Source organism: Cydia strobilella, chromosome 25 (genome assembly GCF_947568885.1).
Source record: "Cydia strobilella chromosome 25, ilCydStro3.1, whole genome shotgun sequence".
Lineage (NCBI taxonomy): Eukaryota > Metazoa > Arthropoda > Insecta > Lepidoptera > Tortricidae > Cydia > Cydia strobilella.
In genome coordinates this window covers 386,330-402,086 of record NC_086065.1, presented here as the reverse complement: position 1 = coordinate 402,086, position 15,757 = coordinate 386,330, and the positions used below count along the sequence as shown (strand labels likewise).

At 38.1% G+C, this 15,757-nt stretch overlaps 1 protein-coding gene across 1 annotated transcript in view; it reads left to right on the top strand.

The window, feature by feature from the left end:
- Positions 1-286: 286 nt before the first annotated feature.
- LOC134752587 (neogenin) overlaps positions 287-15,757 on the top strand; it is a 208,974-nt gene continuing 193,503 nt past the window's right edge. Inside the window, exon 1 of the mRNA XM_063688255.1 lies at positions 287-613. Within this exon, the coding sequence (XP_063544325.1) occupies positions 526-613 (88 nt within the window). The 5' untranslated portion in view covers positions 287-525. The remainder of the gene's footprint in view (positions 614-15,757) is intronic.

Here is a 15,757-nt window from a genome sequence, read left to right as displayed (position 1 = left end):
TGTTAGCTGTCATATGCGTTTAATTAGAGCAATTTGTTTTTGTGCCCACATTTTTTCATTAAATAATTTAGATAAAAAATATTGAAAAATATGTAAAAAATCATGCGTATATTGTAACTATTAAAAATATAACAAGACATATGAAACATTCTACTAAAATAGTTAAGTCGAAATAATTACAACATAATCGAGAAGAACTAAACGCATTGGAGTGCAGACGATTTTCTTGATTCAATCACTGACAGCATCAGCCATCACTACGATTGCAGCTACATTCAGACCGCAGTAGGGCTAAAGTGCAACTAACTTCAGGGCAATACAAGATGATTGTCCCGGGCAATGCCCTTTCGTTATTGAGTTTCTGAACGCAGCCAGTCCCCGCCTGCCTCTAAAAAGAACATGGCGGTACCGAAGTCGTCTCAGTGTAACGCCTGACATTATTACACGAATTTTACAAAAACTTTGTATTAAAATGTGAAAACCATGAATTAAAACAACTGGTGTTGTGTAATTTAAGTGTGTTTAATGATGTGTCGGATCGGGATGTGCCGATTTGGAATCGGGAACTGGATTTTTTTGATCGCTTCGGCACATTTGTTTACATACGTCCAAGGTGAGTTCCTTTCTGATAAATATTGCCTTTTATTATCGATCGGTGCTTTTAAAACGAGCTGTAGCGTAATTAAAGTAAATATAACTTTATATGGCTTTATGGTTTGTGTGATTAATATACGTATAAGGTTTTGAAAATAGATTTCTCGTTGGATTTCGCCGTACGATTTCACTTTACGTTTTATAAGACAAGGGCTGTTATTTATGGTTAAGACGCGTTAGTGGTTTATTTACGTTTAGGTAATGGTTTATAGGTAGAGTTGATGGTTGGGGCATAAACGTCGGGGTGTATTTATTGATATTAGGGCTCCGTTGACGGCTGTTACGCTCCCGGCTCCGTAATTTACCTTAATTATAAACTGTTTAGTTCATTAACGCATTCTTGAAAATGGAATGTGATTAAGTTTTTTAATCTTTTTGTCGCGCGCTTTAGTGATGTGCTTTCGCTTGTCATCATTCGATTTCGATTTTATTGGTTTTCTTTTAATTGAGGTTTTTAATTGCACATAATTTTGGTGTAGGTACATCGAGGGTCAGTTCGAATCGAATAATAAAATTTAACTACATACATATCACATGTAAATGCAGATCGGAGTTTAATGTACAGTCGGCAACGCGCATGTAACACCGCTGGACCTACCGGCGTCTATACTTCTATACTCTATGTTGTAAACTACGGTAACCACTTATATCATATATATGTATACCATCAAGCGAGCCGTCTGATACAAAAAGTCAGTTGCAAAAAGACGATCATTAGTTGGTCAAGCAAATCTTGTCAGTATAAAAAGGCGGCAAATTAAAAAAATGTAGGCGCGAAAGGATATCGTCCCATAGAAATTTGTCATACAAAGTTTATGAAAATGATAACAGAATATATTGAAAAGCACCACCAGAGCCTATTTCATCTAATATACCTGCCTAAGTTCGCAATACCTATAGTTCGTGATCCTGGACGCGAATCCAAAATCTAGAAAAAAAGACGTAGATTTACAAACCTTGACGTAGAAACAAACAAAAGAGCGTACCTACTCCCGACTTAAAGGCCGGCAATGCACGTTGCGGGCGTCCATGCGCGAAGTAATTGCTTACCATCAGTCGATTCGTCTTCGTCTGCTCGTTTGCCTCTCCCTTCCCTATATTATAAAAAAAAACCTGCCAAGTGCGAGTCGGACTCGCGCACGAAGGGTTCCGTACCATTACGAAAAAAAACAGCAAAAAAATCACGTTTGTTGTATGGGAGCCCCATTTAAATATTTATTTTATTCTGTTTTTAGTATTTGTTGTTATAGCGGCAACAGAAATACCTACATGTGTGGAAATTTCAACTGTATAGCTATAATGGTTTATGAGATACAGCCTGGTGACGGACGGACAGACAGACGGACAGCGAAGTCTTAGTAATAGGGTCCCGTTTTTACCCTTTGGGTACTGAACCCTAAAAATACGCCTAATCCGCTAGAAATCTCACAGGGTCTCTAGGTTTCATTTTATTACCTAGTGTGGTTGCTACTATTATATGCTACTGTTACTAGTTCGTGGTCCCGTCGGGACTTTAAATACTAGGTTTAAGATAAACAAGCTCTAAAAACCTCGTAAACCTAGATTCATTCTTGAAGATTTAAACTACTTATCCACTTTTAGAGTTGATCTAAATATTTAAACGCTCGAACCGTAATTTACTTGAGAATCCTTTCAGAATCAGAATCTGATCGAAATCTAATTCCAATTCGATCTGATTATCAAGGTGTGAAGGTTGTCTAGTAGATCGCTTTCTTGCGATAAGACCGCCTGTTGTTTACCTCTACTTGTAGTATTCGTAAACGCTTTACTTAAGTACTATGAAATCGGATTATATCGCGTATAATAAATTTATCATATATCCCGACTTCGAACCCTACCGCGCCGCCAAGTGGGGAAGCGGCTTAAGTGTCCGAGCCACTGAAGCCTAGCCGCTTTGCTCTCTCTAATAATATTGGGTTCGGACACCAGGTCTTCTATCTCCATGTTTTAATATATCTAGTACTAGCGACCTGCCCCAGCTTCCAGCTTCGCACGGATAGTTCAACTAATTTACACAAAATCTTTACAAATTATACATATAAACCTTCCTATTGAATCACTCTATCTATTAAAAAAAACCGCATCAAAATCCGTTGCGTAGTTTTAAAGATCTAAGCACACATAGGGACAGACATACAGACAGCGGAAAGCGACTTTGTTTTATACTATGTAGCAGTGTTGGCCGAAACGTTAATGCAATTAACCATTAACCAGTACAAATTGAACCGTAAACTGTAACCGTCCGTTACGGTTTACGGTTCAATTTGTACTGGTTAATCGTTAATTGCAATTAACGATCGGCCAACACTGCTATGTAGTTATTATAAATGTCTACATTAGAAGCAATTATAGGTATTTATCTTCCTGTTTAAGTATTCTATTTATTTTACGAGTATTACTATAAGTAATATCGTTCAACATGTAGTTACTTTAATGGTTAATTTACCTAGTTATATTTTTCATTTATTTTCTTATTTAAAATTTATATAACGTAGTTAAAGTTTATCCAATCAGAGCTTAAGGCCGAACTACACCAGATGCACGGCTTCGGCTCTTAGTGTAAATACTCAATTCATATACCGTTTTTTTTATACTACGTCGGTGGCAAACAAGCATACGGCCAGCCTGACGGTAAGCAGTCTCCGTAGCCTATGGACGCCTGCAGAGGTCACACAACACTATGAGTAGATTGAATTTAGTAAAGTAACTTAATAATTTATTAATATTAAACTAGCTCATTATTCGTCTCTGCCCCTAACGTCTAATCTATTTTTATTGCCAATTGCGCTCGGCTTATGCACGTTATCAATCATTGTCAACTACAACAGGGGTGTCTTAGATCATGTTAGATTAGGTACTATCGAAAATGCATATCGATAGCTGGGGTGGCAGTTAATCTTTGGGACGGGGTTAGTAAGATCTCGGATTACCAATAGACGTAAAAATGCCAGCTCTTTAGCATTTTGTACATACTCAGTAGACCTATATGCTTTTTTTAATACTACGTCGGTGGCAAACAAGCATACGGCCTGATGGTAAGCAGTCCTCGTAGCCTATGGACGCCTAAAACTCCAGCGGTGTTGCGGACCCTAACCCGCACCCTCGTTGAGCTCGTTTTATACGTAAAGAAATTAAGACTAGTCGGACAAAGCAGTCGGACTACGTGGCCACAGGGGGTAAAAATATGTGCCATTTTCAATGAAAAGGGTACTTATTGTCGCTTGTCAGTAAGGCGCTATTTCCATATAGCCTTCAATTAGAAATCAACCTTATCAACGAGCGACAATGTGGTACCTTTTGGTTGAAAACGTCACATATATAAATTAGTTCTTAACTCAAAATCTTCCTGCTTCCATTTAAGGGGATCCCATGCCCCAATGACCTTCGATTTGAATCCCTTAGTTTTCTAATGTTTTATGTAGCTTATCATATTAACAGCAACGGATTTTAGCAATATATAGGTAGTATGCCATATTTACTTCAAAGGTCATTGTTTTCGAAATATTTGGCATCAAAGTTGAACAATTTTAGGCCAAAAAACTGGTTTTCTGGCCATAACTTTTGTGTTAATTAGTTTAAAATTAAAACCTTAGACAAATTTTTAGAGACGTCTAAGACGAACCCAAATATGTAGATTTCGTATAAGTAAGATCTTTCACAGCAATCGAGATACGAAAAAAGTGTTTTTTTAGACAATGTTTAAAACAATCATAAATAAATAAGTATTCATTTTTTTCACAATCCGGTAGACAAAACTGGAGATAAAATATTGAAGAACCGATAGCCGCTTGTCTTATAATTCTATATGTGGTGCAAAAGTAGGATACGATTCAAAACTTGTCAAAAATCGATGAAAACCTCAGGTAGCCCCTTAAATGGAAAACCATCGACATTGTAGTCAATTGACAGCTACAATAGTCGCACAAAGCAGCTTTCTAACCTGTCTGTCCCACGTTCGCGATGCCTAGACTTGGCTAAACCTAGGTATCCTAGATCTGGTGTAATCGTTAATATGTCCGCGATTAGTGCGCATTTAAATGTGACAGTTTAAACGGAAGACATCGCATGTTTTACTAATATTATAAATGTGAAAGTTTGCATGTTTGTTTTTATATTGAAACATTACACGTGGAGAATACAGAAGCGTTTTGCTTTTTTTAAATCAAAGGCTTAGAAAAAAAAACACGGAAACTAGACTATATTTGCCACCCAAAACCTTAAAATGATATAGTTGACTGGATAGAAAAAGATTACGAAAATTAAATTTTTCGGGTTCCGTACCCAAAACGGGACCCTATTACTAAGACTCCGCTGTCCGTCTGTCCGTCTGTCTGTCTGTCACCAGGCTGTAAACCGTGATAGTTGAAATTTTCACAGATGATGTATTTCTGTTGCCGCTATAACAACAAATACTAAAAAAGTACGGAACCCTCGGTGCGCGAGTCCGACTCGCACTTGGCCGGTTTTTTACCATCATCTTCCTCGCGTTGTCCCGGCATTTTGCCACGGCTCATGGGAGCCTGGGGTCCGCTTGACAATGACAACTAATCCTAAGAATTGACGTAGGTACTAGTTTTTACGAAAGCGACTGCCATCTGACCTTCCAAGTCTTCCAACCCAGAGGGAGAACTAGGCCTTGTTATGATTAGTCCGGTTTCCTCACGATGTTTTCCTTCACCGAAAAGCGACTGGTAAATATCAAATGATATTTCGTACATCGTACAATAAGTTCCGTAAAACTCATTGGTATGAGCCGGGGTTTATCTTATCTTATCTTATAATTTCGGGGGCCCTTGCGGATACACTTCGACCCATAGGGATCTTTTGTGCAGTTACCCCCTAGGAAAGATCCGTCCGCTACTCAAGAGCTTTCCCCACCATCTCCATATGCCTGATGATGGACCTTATGGGCAGCGTTTTGAATTCCTTTGGTTCCAGGTAGCCTGTTCCAAAGTCCTTCATTCTTTGTCTGGCGAGGGCGTGACATTCACACATAAGGTGTTCTATTGTCTCTTCCTCTTCGCCACACATACGACAATCGGTGTTGTCAGCGTGCCCCATCTTGGCCAGGATTCCCTTGACCCCGTAATGGCCAGTAAACACCCCCGTTATTATTTGGAGTTGCCGTTTGCTAAGTTTCCAAAGCTTTTTGCTCCAAAAAGAATTTGCTCTTTTTGAGCCGGGGTTTAAACCCTACCCTACCCTACATACCGTGGCAGTATAATTTTAGTATTAAATAAGTAGGTAGTCATATAGCCGACGGAACTGACAAGCAAAATTTTAGAAGAAGTATAGGTATGTTTTCAGAATACTTTTTTGAGATAAAGTGAAAAGCTATCCGGCGGCCATATCTTCGGTCGTAAGTATCGCGCGGCGCGCCATATCTTATGTTTCCTTCAAATTTCCTGGCTTTACGCATCCTCTTTAAATTTACTCTATTAAATAATGAAATATTAACGCTATTTATTAAATAATGGATCAAATGTTATCCTAAGAGAGCAATCAATAGTCGTTTTTTTAGTGCCTACACGTTATTTGATATCTCATAATTTCGACTAAATTGTCCTCTGCGGTGGTCTCCATATCCTTTACAATATTTATTTATTTCAATCATTGATCGTAAATTGTGAGTTTAGTAGTTATTGTAAATTTAGTGGAACGCCTGGCGGCTACGGTATACATTAGGTAAAGTAACTAGGTACTTTATAATTGAAAAGTCAAATGAAATGAACGTGAAATGAAAAACGGACATAAATATTTCTACTTTTTGAAATTGGTTTAAATGTTCGCTTTCTCTACAACAGATACAAAATCTCAGCACTTAACCCGTCTTCTGCGCACAGATAAGTGAACCCGATTATCAAGTAAATCAGGTTCCCGTATCTTATGTTATCAGCTCAGATTGAAACGTTGCATGAGTGCATTGGAGTGACAACGCGCGGTTCAACAACTGATAAAGAAGTTGTCATGTCACACCTTTATTGGAGTTCCGTGTCAAATAATGTTTGATAGCAAAGATTCCTTGATTGTAAGCAGCGCTCGGAACCGGTATTTTTTAAAAACCCCGAAATAGCCCAATATTTTGAATTTTTTTTTATGCTAATTACGTAGGACTGAATCATGTATTTAGGAAACAATTTTGCATTATTAAAACGTCCCATTAAAAATGAAATTATAAACAAAAGAACGAAATGGAACGTAATAATACCGGTATTTTTGTATGGAGCAAATACCGGTTTCCGACCCCTGATTGTAAGTACTATGTGTAAAGTCTAAAGGTGAAGAATAGAATCAGGGGTTACTTTGCGGAAATCCATATTAATTAATAACAAAATATTACTTTGCTAATCCGCGAACGCGCGAATTTGCTTTTCCCGGATTAGCAAAGTAATATTTTGGTATTAATTCTAAAGGTGACGTTCGAATTCAGACTGCACCAGCATTAATTAATGTCATTAACGGGTCCAACGCGATTAAATTCCATTATTTTACCTTTTACGTCAGTCTTCTGTGACCACAGATAGTGCAACCTAATAGCTGAAATGTGGGAAAAAAGGTAAAATCATGAAATTGAATCGCGGACCCGTTAATGACATTAATTATGGCTGCGAAGCATTTCGCAACCCCGCTCGCTGCAAGTCAAGTAATGCAGTCGGCAGTAATCTCGCGCTGCAATACTGCAGCAGTAATGCAGTCTGAATCCGAAAGGCACCTTAAAGGCACATATTGATACCACATCGAGCGGAGCGACAAATATGACAAAACATTTTCGCCGAACTTGCTTTGTATTTTATATTTTGAACCCTATGAAAAAGTGATAGGGTCTATTATTGTTTACTTTGAAAAGCATATAAGCGCGTTAAGCGTGTATTCATTTGTACGTGCGCCTGCGTCCATAATCGATATTAAAAAGCCGAATTTACGATCAAATCGTGCCGCGTGCGACGCCCCGGTTACTAAATGTCTTTGATAAAAAGGTCCGAAGTGCAACACAACATGAATAACTCTCACGTCTATTTGAAGTACAAAGGTTTTGAGTAAAAATTGATAAAAAAGTTGTAAGTGCATTAAAATATGATAAACTTACGTCTTTTTCAAGTCGTTAGTGCTTTTGAAATTGAAAATTTGTGGTCACGTATTCCGGAACATTATATTAAGGGACCGTCTAAAAATGATAATCAATAAAATATATTGATGGAGACATATCAAATGTATGTATGTAGTTATTATTTATTATAAATGTCTAGGGACGGATCAAATGACGATATTGACGATACCGTAAAATGGGGTGAGTAGGAGCAAAACTGACATTAAAACCTAGATAACATTTTGTTTTTACATATGCAAACTGAATGGTGTATATAATAAGTGTTCCGGACGTTTGTTTTAGTTTTTATTTTATTTTGGGTAGTTCCATTCCATAACTTTGACGATAAACATGAAAAACCACCTCACCCCGTAGTCCCTTGTAATTGGGGTGAGATGGGTTTTCATACAAAGGTGATTTTGGAAGATTGTTGGATCGATTTTTTTTATTATGAGTATTACTATAGCTCCATTTTAAATTGGAATACATTATTTTTGTAGCAGTAGCCCTAAAAACCCATCTCACCCCCATTCAAACCTCTCCCCATTCATAACCCAACTCTCCCCGCGAACCCTACTCACCCCATTTTACGGTACCTCACCGTTTCTTATGACAGTTATGACGCAACTTTTTGGTAAGGAGGTTTTTACGAATCAGTGGCAGTTTTATAAATGTCGATATACGATTTTCATCTTGGATAGCCCCCTGAGCTAAAAATAGCAGATAATCTCAATCTACCCCAAAGCCTAGACCCAATCTAATAGATTCGGGACTAACTGCTGAAATGGAATCCCTAAAGTTCGCAATCTACAGGTACATGCTTAATTAGCCCGCAAGTTTAGCCTGAGGTTCTAAATGTACGTGTAGGGGGCTTTTCTGAAACCTCATTTAATAGGATACGGGTAATCAAAGAACACAGATAAGGGGCATTGCACACTGCGTCCGTGCGAGCGGAATGTGGCTGTAATACGCGCATAGCATCGGACGCAGTGTGCCATGGCTCTAAGGTACTTAAAGTACCACTTGACATAATATAAGTAAAATCTTGCACAATGAAGCGCATATAACTATAGTTTGGCAAGTCATTTCCGTCAGTCCTCCGTCAGTCATCAGTAGAAAAAGGCGGCAAATTAAAAAAATGTAAATGCGAAGGGTTATTCTCCCATAGAAAATATAAATTTCGCGCCTTTTTCTACTGGCAGTGGGTTTGCCAGTCTATACATGACTCGCCCTTTTGCCTCTAAAATAAGTTGGTACCAAAGATTCATTGAGGGTATAAGATGAGTAAAATGTAAGAGAAATAGATCGCAGATCACAGCAGCACTTTATAGAAACACAACTTAACCAACTTGCCAATTTAGCCCAGCCGCAAGTTAGCTAAACGTTTAAATTAAATGGCCAGCCAATCGGCTGGAGTTTGCTCAAACGGATCTAATGCTGCTGGGACTTAGACACTACGATTAACGATTTGATGACTAAGCTTCTTTCGTAGACAAGGCCATCGTTGAGGTGGATTTGGATACATTTTTCTCACTTTCACCATGCAAATTTAGGTAGAAGGTTTTAACATCTTACATCTTTAGTAAGCACTAAGCACTTGAATTAAATTAAGGCATGATTTGGTTTTAAGCTAATTTTGCGGTTTCACTCACGTATTTTTAGTCACTTGCAAAAGTCGCAAAATTAGCTTAAAGTTAGTATGTCACGTCACGATAGTTTACATTCGATGATTTGGTTTTATTTTTTCTATCGATCCGACTGCCTTCAATCAAATCGTGTAAAATATAATAATATAAAAAGTACAATTTGCGTTATCCACCTTTTAAGAGATCTCTTAAGTTTATGGAATAGGCACCAAGCGGTTTGTTTGCTCGTTTATTTTCGATTATATTCGTATATATTTGACTATTACACAAGAAACCGGCCAAGAGCGAGTCGGACTCGAGCACGAAGGGTTCCGTACCATTACGCAAAAAACGGCAAAAAAATCACGTTTCTTGTATGGGAGCCCCACTTAAATATTTATTTTATTCTGTTTTTAGTATTTGTTGTTATAGCGGCAACACAAATACATCATCTGTGAAAATTTCAACTGTCTGGCTATCACAGTTCATGAGATAGAGCCTGGTGACAGACAGACAGAGAGCGGAGTCTTAGTAATAGGATCCCGTTTTTACCCTTTGGGTACGGAAAAACCTTAGAATTACTGAGAGGTATAAATAAATGTCCCCGAGGGACACAGTTGACCGTTAGTCCTTCAGACGTGAGGCCTCAGAAACTAATTCACGCTTGACTCGGTCCGAATTAATAAACAAGCAGCAGAGCGCTTTTCGCACGTAGCTATGTTGTCAGATATTATAATTAGGTATTATTATTAATTTTCTCTAATGTGGCGAAATTCTACTACTGTTAGTAGCGAATCAAGCCAATATACAGTACACATGTATAGGTAGAATCTAGAATAGGTAGAAACAAATTCAAAATGTTGTACCCATAGAGTAACTTATACTAGAGCGGTACTGTCATAGTAAATTTTGTAACCCCAGTAAATTCACTGCCATCTGTCGACACACTTTAAAACTAAAAATAAATATTTATAAAAATACGATAAAATGTATTTAAATATGGATAAATGTTTTTTTTATTTGCATTAATTATTTTTATATGATTTTGACCCATGTTCTTTCACTGGTATGCGTTAAAATTATAAATAACAAACGAAACCGTCAACGCCCTCTATACGAGAGTAGGCCAAAACTAGTGGCGCCCTCTGATCGAGAATCAAATTTTCGTGATTTTCGAGGCACGTTTTTTCCTTAGACTGTATCCATCTATTACGGAGTTATATCTATCTTTGATAAAACAAACGTTGAACGTTACGCAGCAGAGATCTATATGAAACTTCCCATACAAGGCACAGCCATACAAATGGAAAATCCAAAATTTGCCACTGAAATTTAGTCCTATAGTGTAGGAAATAGTTGATTTTGCGTTGTTAAAAAATTTAACGGAACAAAGCAAAAGCGACCCTGTTCCAATTGAATAAGATTTAAATTTCATCGAACTGAAGAGGTACTAGGTAGGACCTTGGGCTTTAGGAGGATACAATAAAATTTAGCGAACGCTTTAACGGTGACAGACGGGTTTGGTGCAACCGACCCTTATTGTATTCATCTAAGCATTAACAATATGGATTAAGGTGTAGAAATGTATACATATTTATGAACTCGACACAGGGCCAATTATGCGTATGCAGTTTGAACTGTTTGAAGTTGAACCTTGGGCGTCGAAACTTGGAAAGTGCAATACGCATGTCAAACCGGTCCCGCTGCATCGCATACTTGCCTGCTTAGCTAATCATGTTATTATGCTCGAAACATAACCTAAACTAACTTAGGGCATCAAGTCTGCCCTTTTTATGGTTCCGTACCCAAAGGGTAAAAACGGGACCCTATTACTAAGACTCCGCTGTCTGTCTGTCTGTCTGACTGTCTGTCTGTCTGTCTGACTGTCTGTCATCAGGCTGTATCTCATGAACCGTGATAGCTAGACAGTTGAAATTTTCACAGATGATGTATTTCTGTTGCCGCTATAACAACAAATACTAAAAACAGAATAAATAAAGGGCTCCCATACAACAAACGTGATTTTTTTGCCGTTTTTTGCGCAATGGTACGGAACTTGGCCGGATTTTGTATAGTCGTCAACAGATATATCGGAACAGCCAAGATTTTCACAAATATATCTGAACAAAGCCTTTATTATTAAGACTAGCTTTTGCCGGCGACTTCGTCTGCGTGGAGTTAGTAATTTCAGTAGCTTATATCTTATCCAATATGCTCTTTATCGATTCCCCATACAAACTTCCATCCCCTTTTCACCCCCTTAAAGGATGATTTCTGGGATAAAAACTACCCTATGTCCTTCCCCGGCACTCAAACTATTTCTATACCAAATTTCAACTAATTCGGTTCAGCGGTTTAAGCGTGAAGAGGTAACAGACAGACCGACAGACAGACAGACACACTTTCGCATTTATAATATTAGTGTGGATTTTGAAGTGCATGTTAATAAGTATTGTTGCAAAACTTGCAGACTGTGCCGTTAGCTAGATCCGGAAGAGTGGTAGGGTAAAAAGGTAAGTACCGTAAAATGGGGTGAGTAGGGTTCGCGGGGAGAGTTGGGTTTTTAGGGCTACTGCAACAAAAATACTGTATTCCAATTTAAAATGGAGCTATAGTAATAAGCATAATAAAAAAACAATCCAACAATCTTCCAAAATCACCTTTGTATGAAAACCCATCTCACCCCAATTACGAGGGACTACGGGGTGAGATGGTTTTTCCTGTCTATCGTCAAAGTTATAAAATGAAACTACCCAAAATAAAATAAAAACTAAAATACAAACGTCCGGAACACTTATTATATACACCATTCAGTTTGCACATGTAAAAACAAAATGATATCGAGGTTTCAGTGTCAGTTTTGCTCCTACTCACCCCATTTTACGGTACTATAAAACTACCTAATTAAAAAAATCCTACCCATGTCAAAAATTTCCTGAATACGGTTCAAAATTAATTTATATTAAGTATCCTAGTCGAAACTATTATTTGAATGAACCATTTCAACACGAAAACAACGGTTGTGATACTTAATTACGTATTGAACGGTGGACTATAGTTGCAGTACTGGACTGGACTATAGTCTGGTGATTTTACGGCTTAAACGAGAGAAGTGCTCAGAATAATCTGCATTTAGCGAATGGCCTGTGCAGATCATTTTGGACATTTACCCCATTGGTATGGCAGGCGGCCAAATCGCCATCGTATGTTCAGCTACATACAAAATATCCTATGACTAAGTAGAGGAAATTAACTTTATTCCCTTAATAATAAGAGTCATGATCTTTTGAGCTGTGGTTTCTAAATGCTGAGTATACGGTAGTACGCTACAGACTATTTACCAGACTCCGAATTTAGAAGTGTCCGGCCGAAACCGTATTTTTTTCCAAACCCCAAACGAAGCTTTAAACCGATTTTTTGGCCGAAACTGAAACTTCGGTCGGATACTATTATTAACTCTTAATTCGACAACGTCCAAAATACTGGACATCATTTTTGACCATCTTTTTGCATTTTTTTGTGGCCGACCGAAACATGTTTTTTTGCCGACACCGAAGGTTCGGTTTTGCTCTAGTTTCGCCCGAAACCGAGCCTTCAGTCGAACCATGATTTTTTAGGCAGAAACCTACCGAAAGCGAACCTTCAACCAAAACATGATTTTTATAATGAAGCCTGCTGAAAACGTTTTTTCCTAATTAGAATCATACCTAATACCTAAGTGCTGATGCCGATGTGGTGTAGGATGGAACATACTTTTATTTTTATTTTTTTATGTGATAGTCAGCAGACGAGCCGCCTGATGGGAAGCAGTCATCGTATATACTTGCCTAAGAGAGGTCTGTTCAAGACTTCAAGTGTTCACTCTCGATTTGAAAAGATGCAAGTTATTTGAAGGGTACACGGAAAGAACATGTCTATAGTCACTTTAGTAACATTTTGAGTAATCGCGGTTTTAAAATTTGGAACCATGACAAAATGTATGGTAATTCCGTGACCAGGTCTTTTTTAACAAAAAAAAAGTTGTGTTACATATATTATACAGTGGTATAGTTAACGCTATCTCTACTGAGCTCGTTCACTTACGTACTAACAATGGCATTCTGTTAAACAAAAGCCATTATTTCTTTTGTCTGAGCGCGTGCTGGCCTTTGTGCCTAAGGCTCACACACAATGGCCACGCGCTCAGGGACAAAGGCCACGCGCTCACACAAAAGAAATAATGGCTTTTGTTTAACAGAATGCCGTTGTTAGTACAGGTAAGTGAACGAGCTCAGTAGAGATAGCGTTAACTATAGCAAAAAATAACTAATAGTTCAATAAGAGCTCTACATTTTGAAATGAAATCTCATTTTCCGAAAAAAGTGACTAGACATGTTCTTTCCGTGTACCCTTCATTTATAGTGGACTAGAAATAGATTAGCAGGTTTTTTTTGTGTAAATAATGTAGGTAAGTGCTCTATAATATTTTCTTAAGTACTCTAGTACGCAAGTCATCTGTATGTATGGGTAGATTATTCCTTCCCATAGCTTTTTATGTGGTCCAGTCGCCACTGAATAAGTATGCTTACTGGTTCATGAATATATTCCTACGCATATGGGATGAACTGTCATGTAAGGATATCACTAACCATATACATAATCTGTTGTTATTTATATCAAAATAAGCTAAAATAGGGTCACTAGCGCCATCTAGTTAATAATATGTACAACATGTGTGTCTATGCATCTTGTCTTTGAAATAAAGCTTTTTACTTGTCAACCGTCATCCATGCGTTTCATTAGTTTCTTTAGAGGTTATGGGCTATAATCCCGGTTTTTAATTAGAAAGTCTTAGTGTTTTTCGTGTTTAGTGCGTGAAAATGACTTCCAATTTTCTGACGAACGTGCCGAAGCTTAAGGGTCGCGAAAATTACGATGATTGGGCGTTCGCAGTAGAGAATTTGCTGATACTTGAAGGCGCGAACAAGTATCTGAAGGAAGAACCTCAAACAGGCGGGAGTGCAACAGCAGCAGTAGACACTGCAGATGCAAAAGCACGAGCGAAACTGATTTTGACGATTGATTCATCGTTATTTGTGCATATAAAGAGTGCAAAGACCACGAAGCAATTGTGGACAACGTTGAAGACTTTGTTCGACGATTCAGGATTTTCGCGGAGAATTTCTTTGCTTCGTCATTTAATATCCATCAGATTGGAAAACTGTGAAAATATGACGAATTATGTGACACAAATTGTTGAAACCTCGCAAAGATTAAGTGGTACAGGTTTCAAAATCGATGATGAGTGGGTAGGTTCATTGATGCTAGCTGGTTTACCAGAACGATTTATGCCTATGATTATGGCCATCGAGCACTCTGGTATCAGTATAACGGCAGATTCAATTAAAACCAAATTACTCGATATGGAAACAAGTCAAGTAAGTGAGACGGAAAGCAATTCAGCATTACTTGCAAAAAGTTACTTGAAGAAGAAGTGTGGCAACACTAGCAAGCATAGACAACAAACCTCTCAAACGTCAAACTCAAATGGAAACACGAAAAATATAATCTGTTACAGGTGCAAGAACGCAGGCCATTATCGAAGCCAATGTCCACTGTTAAGTGAAAAAACAGAAAAGAAAAAGCAGACTAACGCGTTTAGCGTTGTTTTTCTTAGTGGAGACTTCAATAAAAGTGATTTTTACGTAGATTCGGGTGCGAGTCAGCACTTTACGGCGAATGAAACTTGGCTGCAAAATAAAGAGTTTTCGCCGGATATTCCAGACGTTATCGTAGCAAATAGTACAAAAGTTCCTGTTTTGTGTTCCGGAAACATGGACATCACGACTAGTCACGGCTACGCCGTGAATGTGCAAAATGTCCTGTGCGTGCCGGACCTTACGACTAACCTATTATCGGTCAGTGAATTGACCAAAAATGGAAATACTGTACATTTTGGTCCTAAGAAATGTTGGATTCGGAACAAACTAGGAAATTTAGTGGCAGAAGCAGACCTAGTCAACGGTGTTTACAAGTTAAAACTAGAAACAACACCAAGCTGTATGCTATCTTCAACAACAGCTGATGGTCAGACGTGGCACAGCCGTCTCGGTCATATAAATGCCAGTGATTTAAACAGGATGAAGCGCGGATTAGTGGATGGAATAGATTTCCCTGGAACATTCACGGGAAGTAAATTAAACTGTGAAGTGTGCTGTGAAGGAAAACAGTCAAGGTTACCCTTCTCACCAGGCACAAGAGCCACAGAGATCCTTCAAGTTGTTCATAGTGACATATGTGGTCCTATGGAGAAAAATTCAATTGGTGGTGCAAGATATTTCATTATTTTTGTTGATGATTTTACCAGAATGACTTTCATTTATTTCCTTAA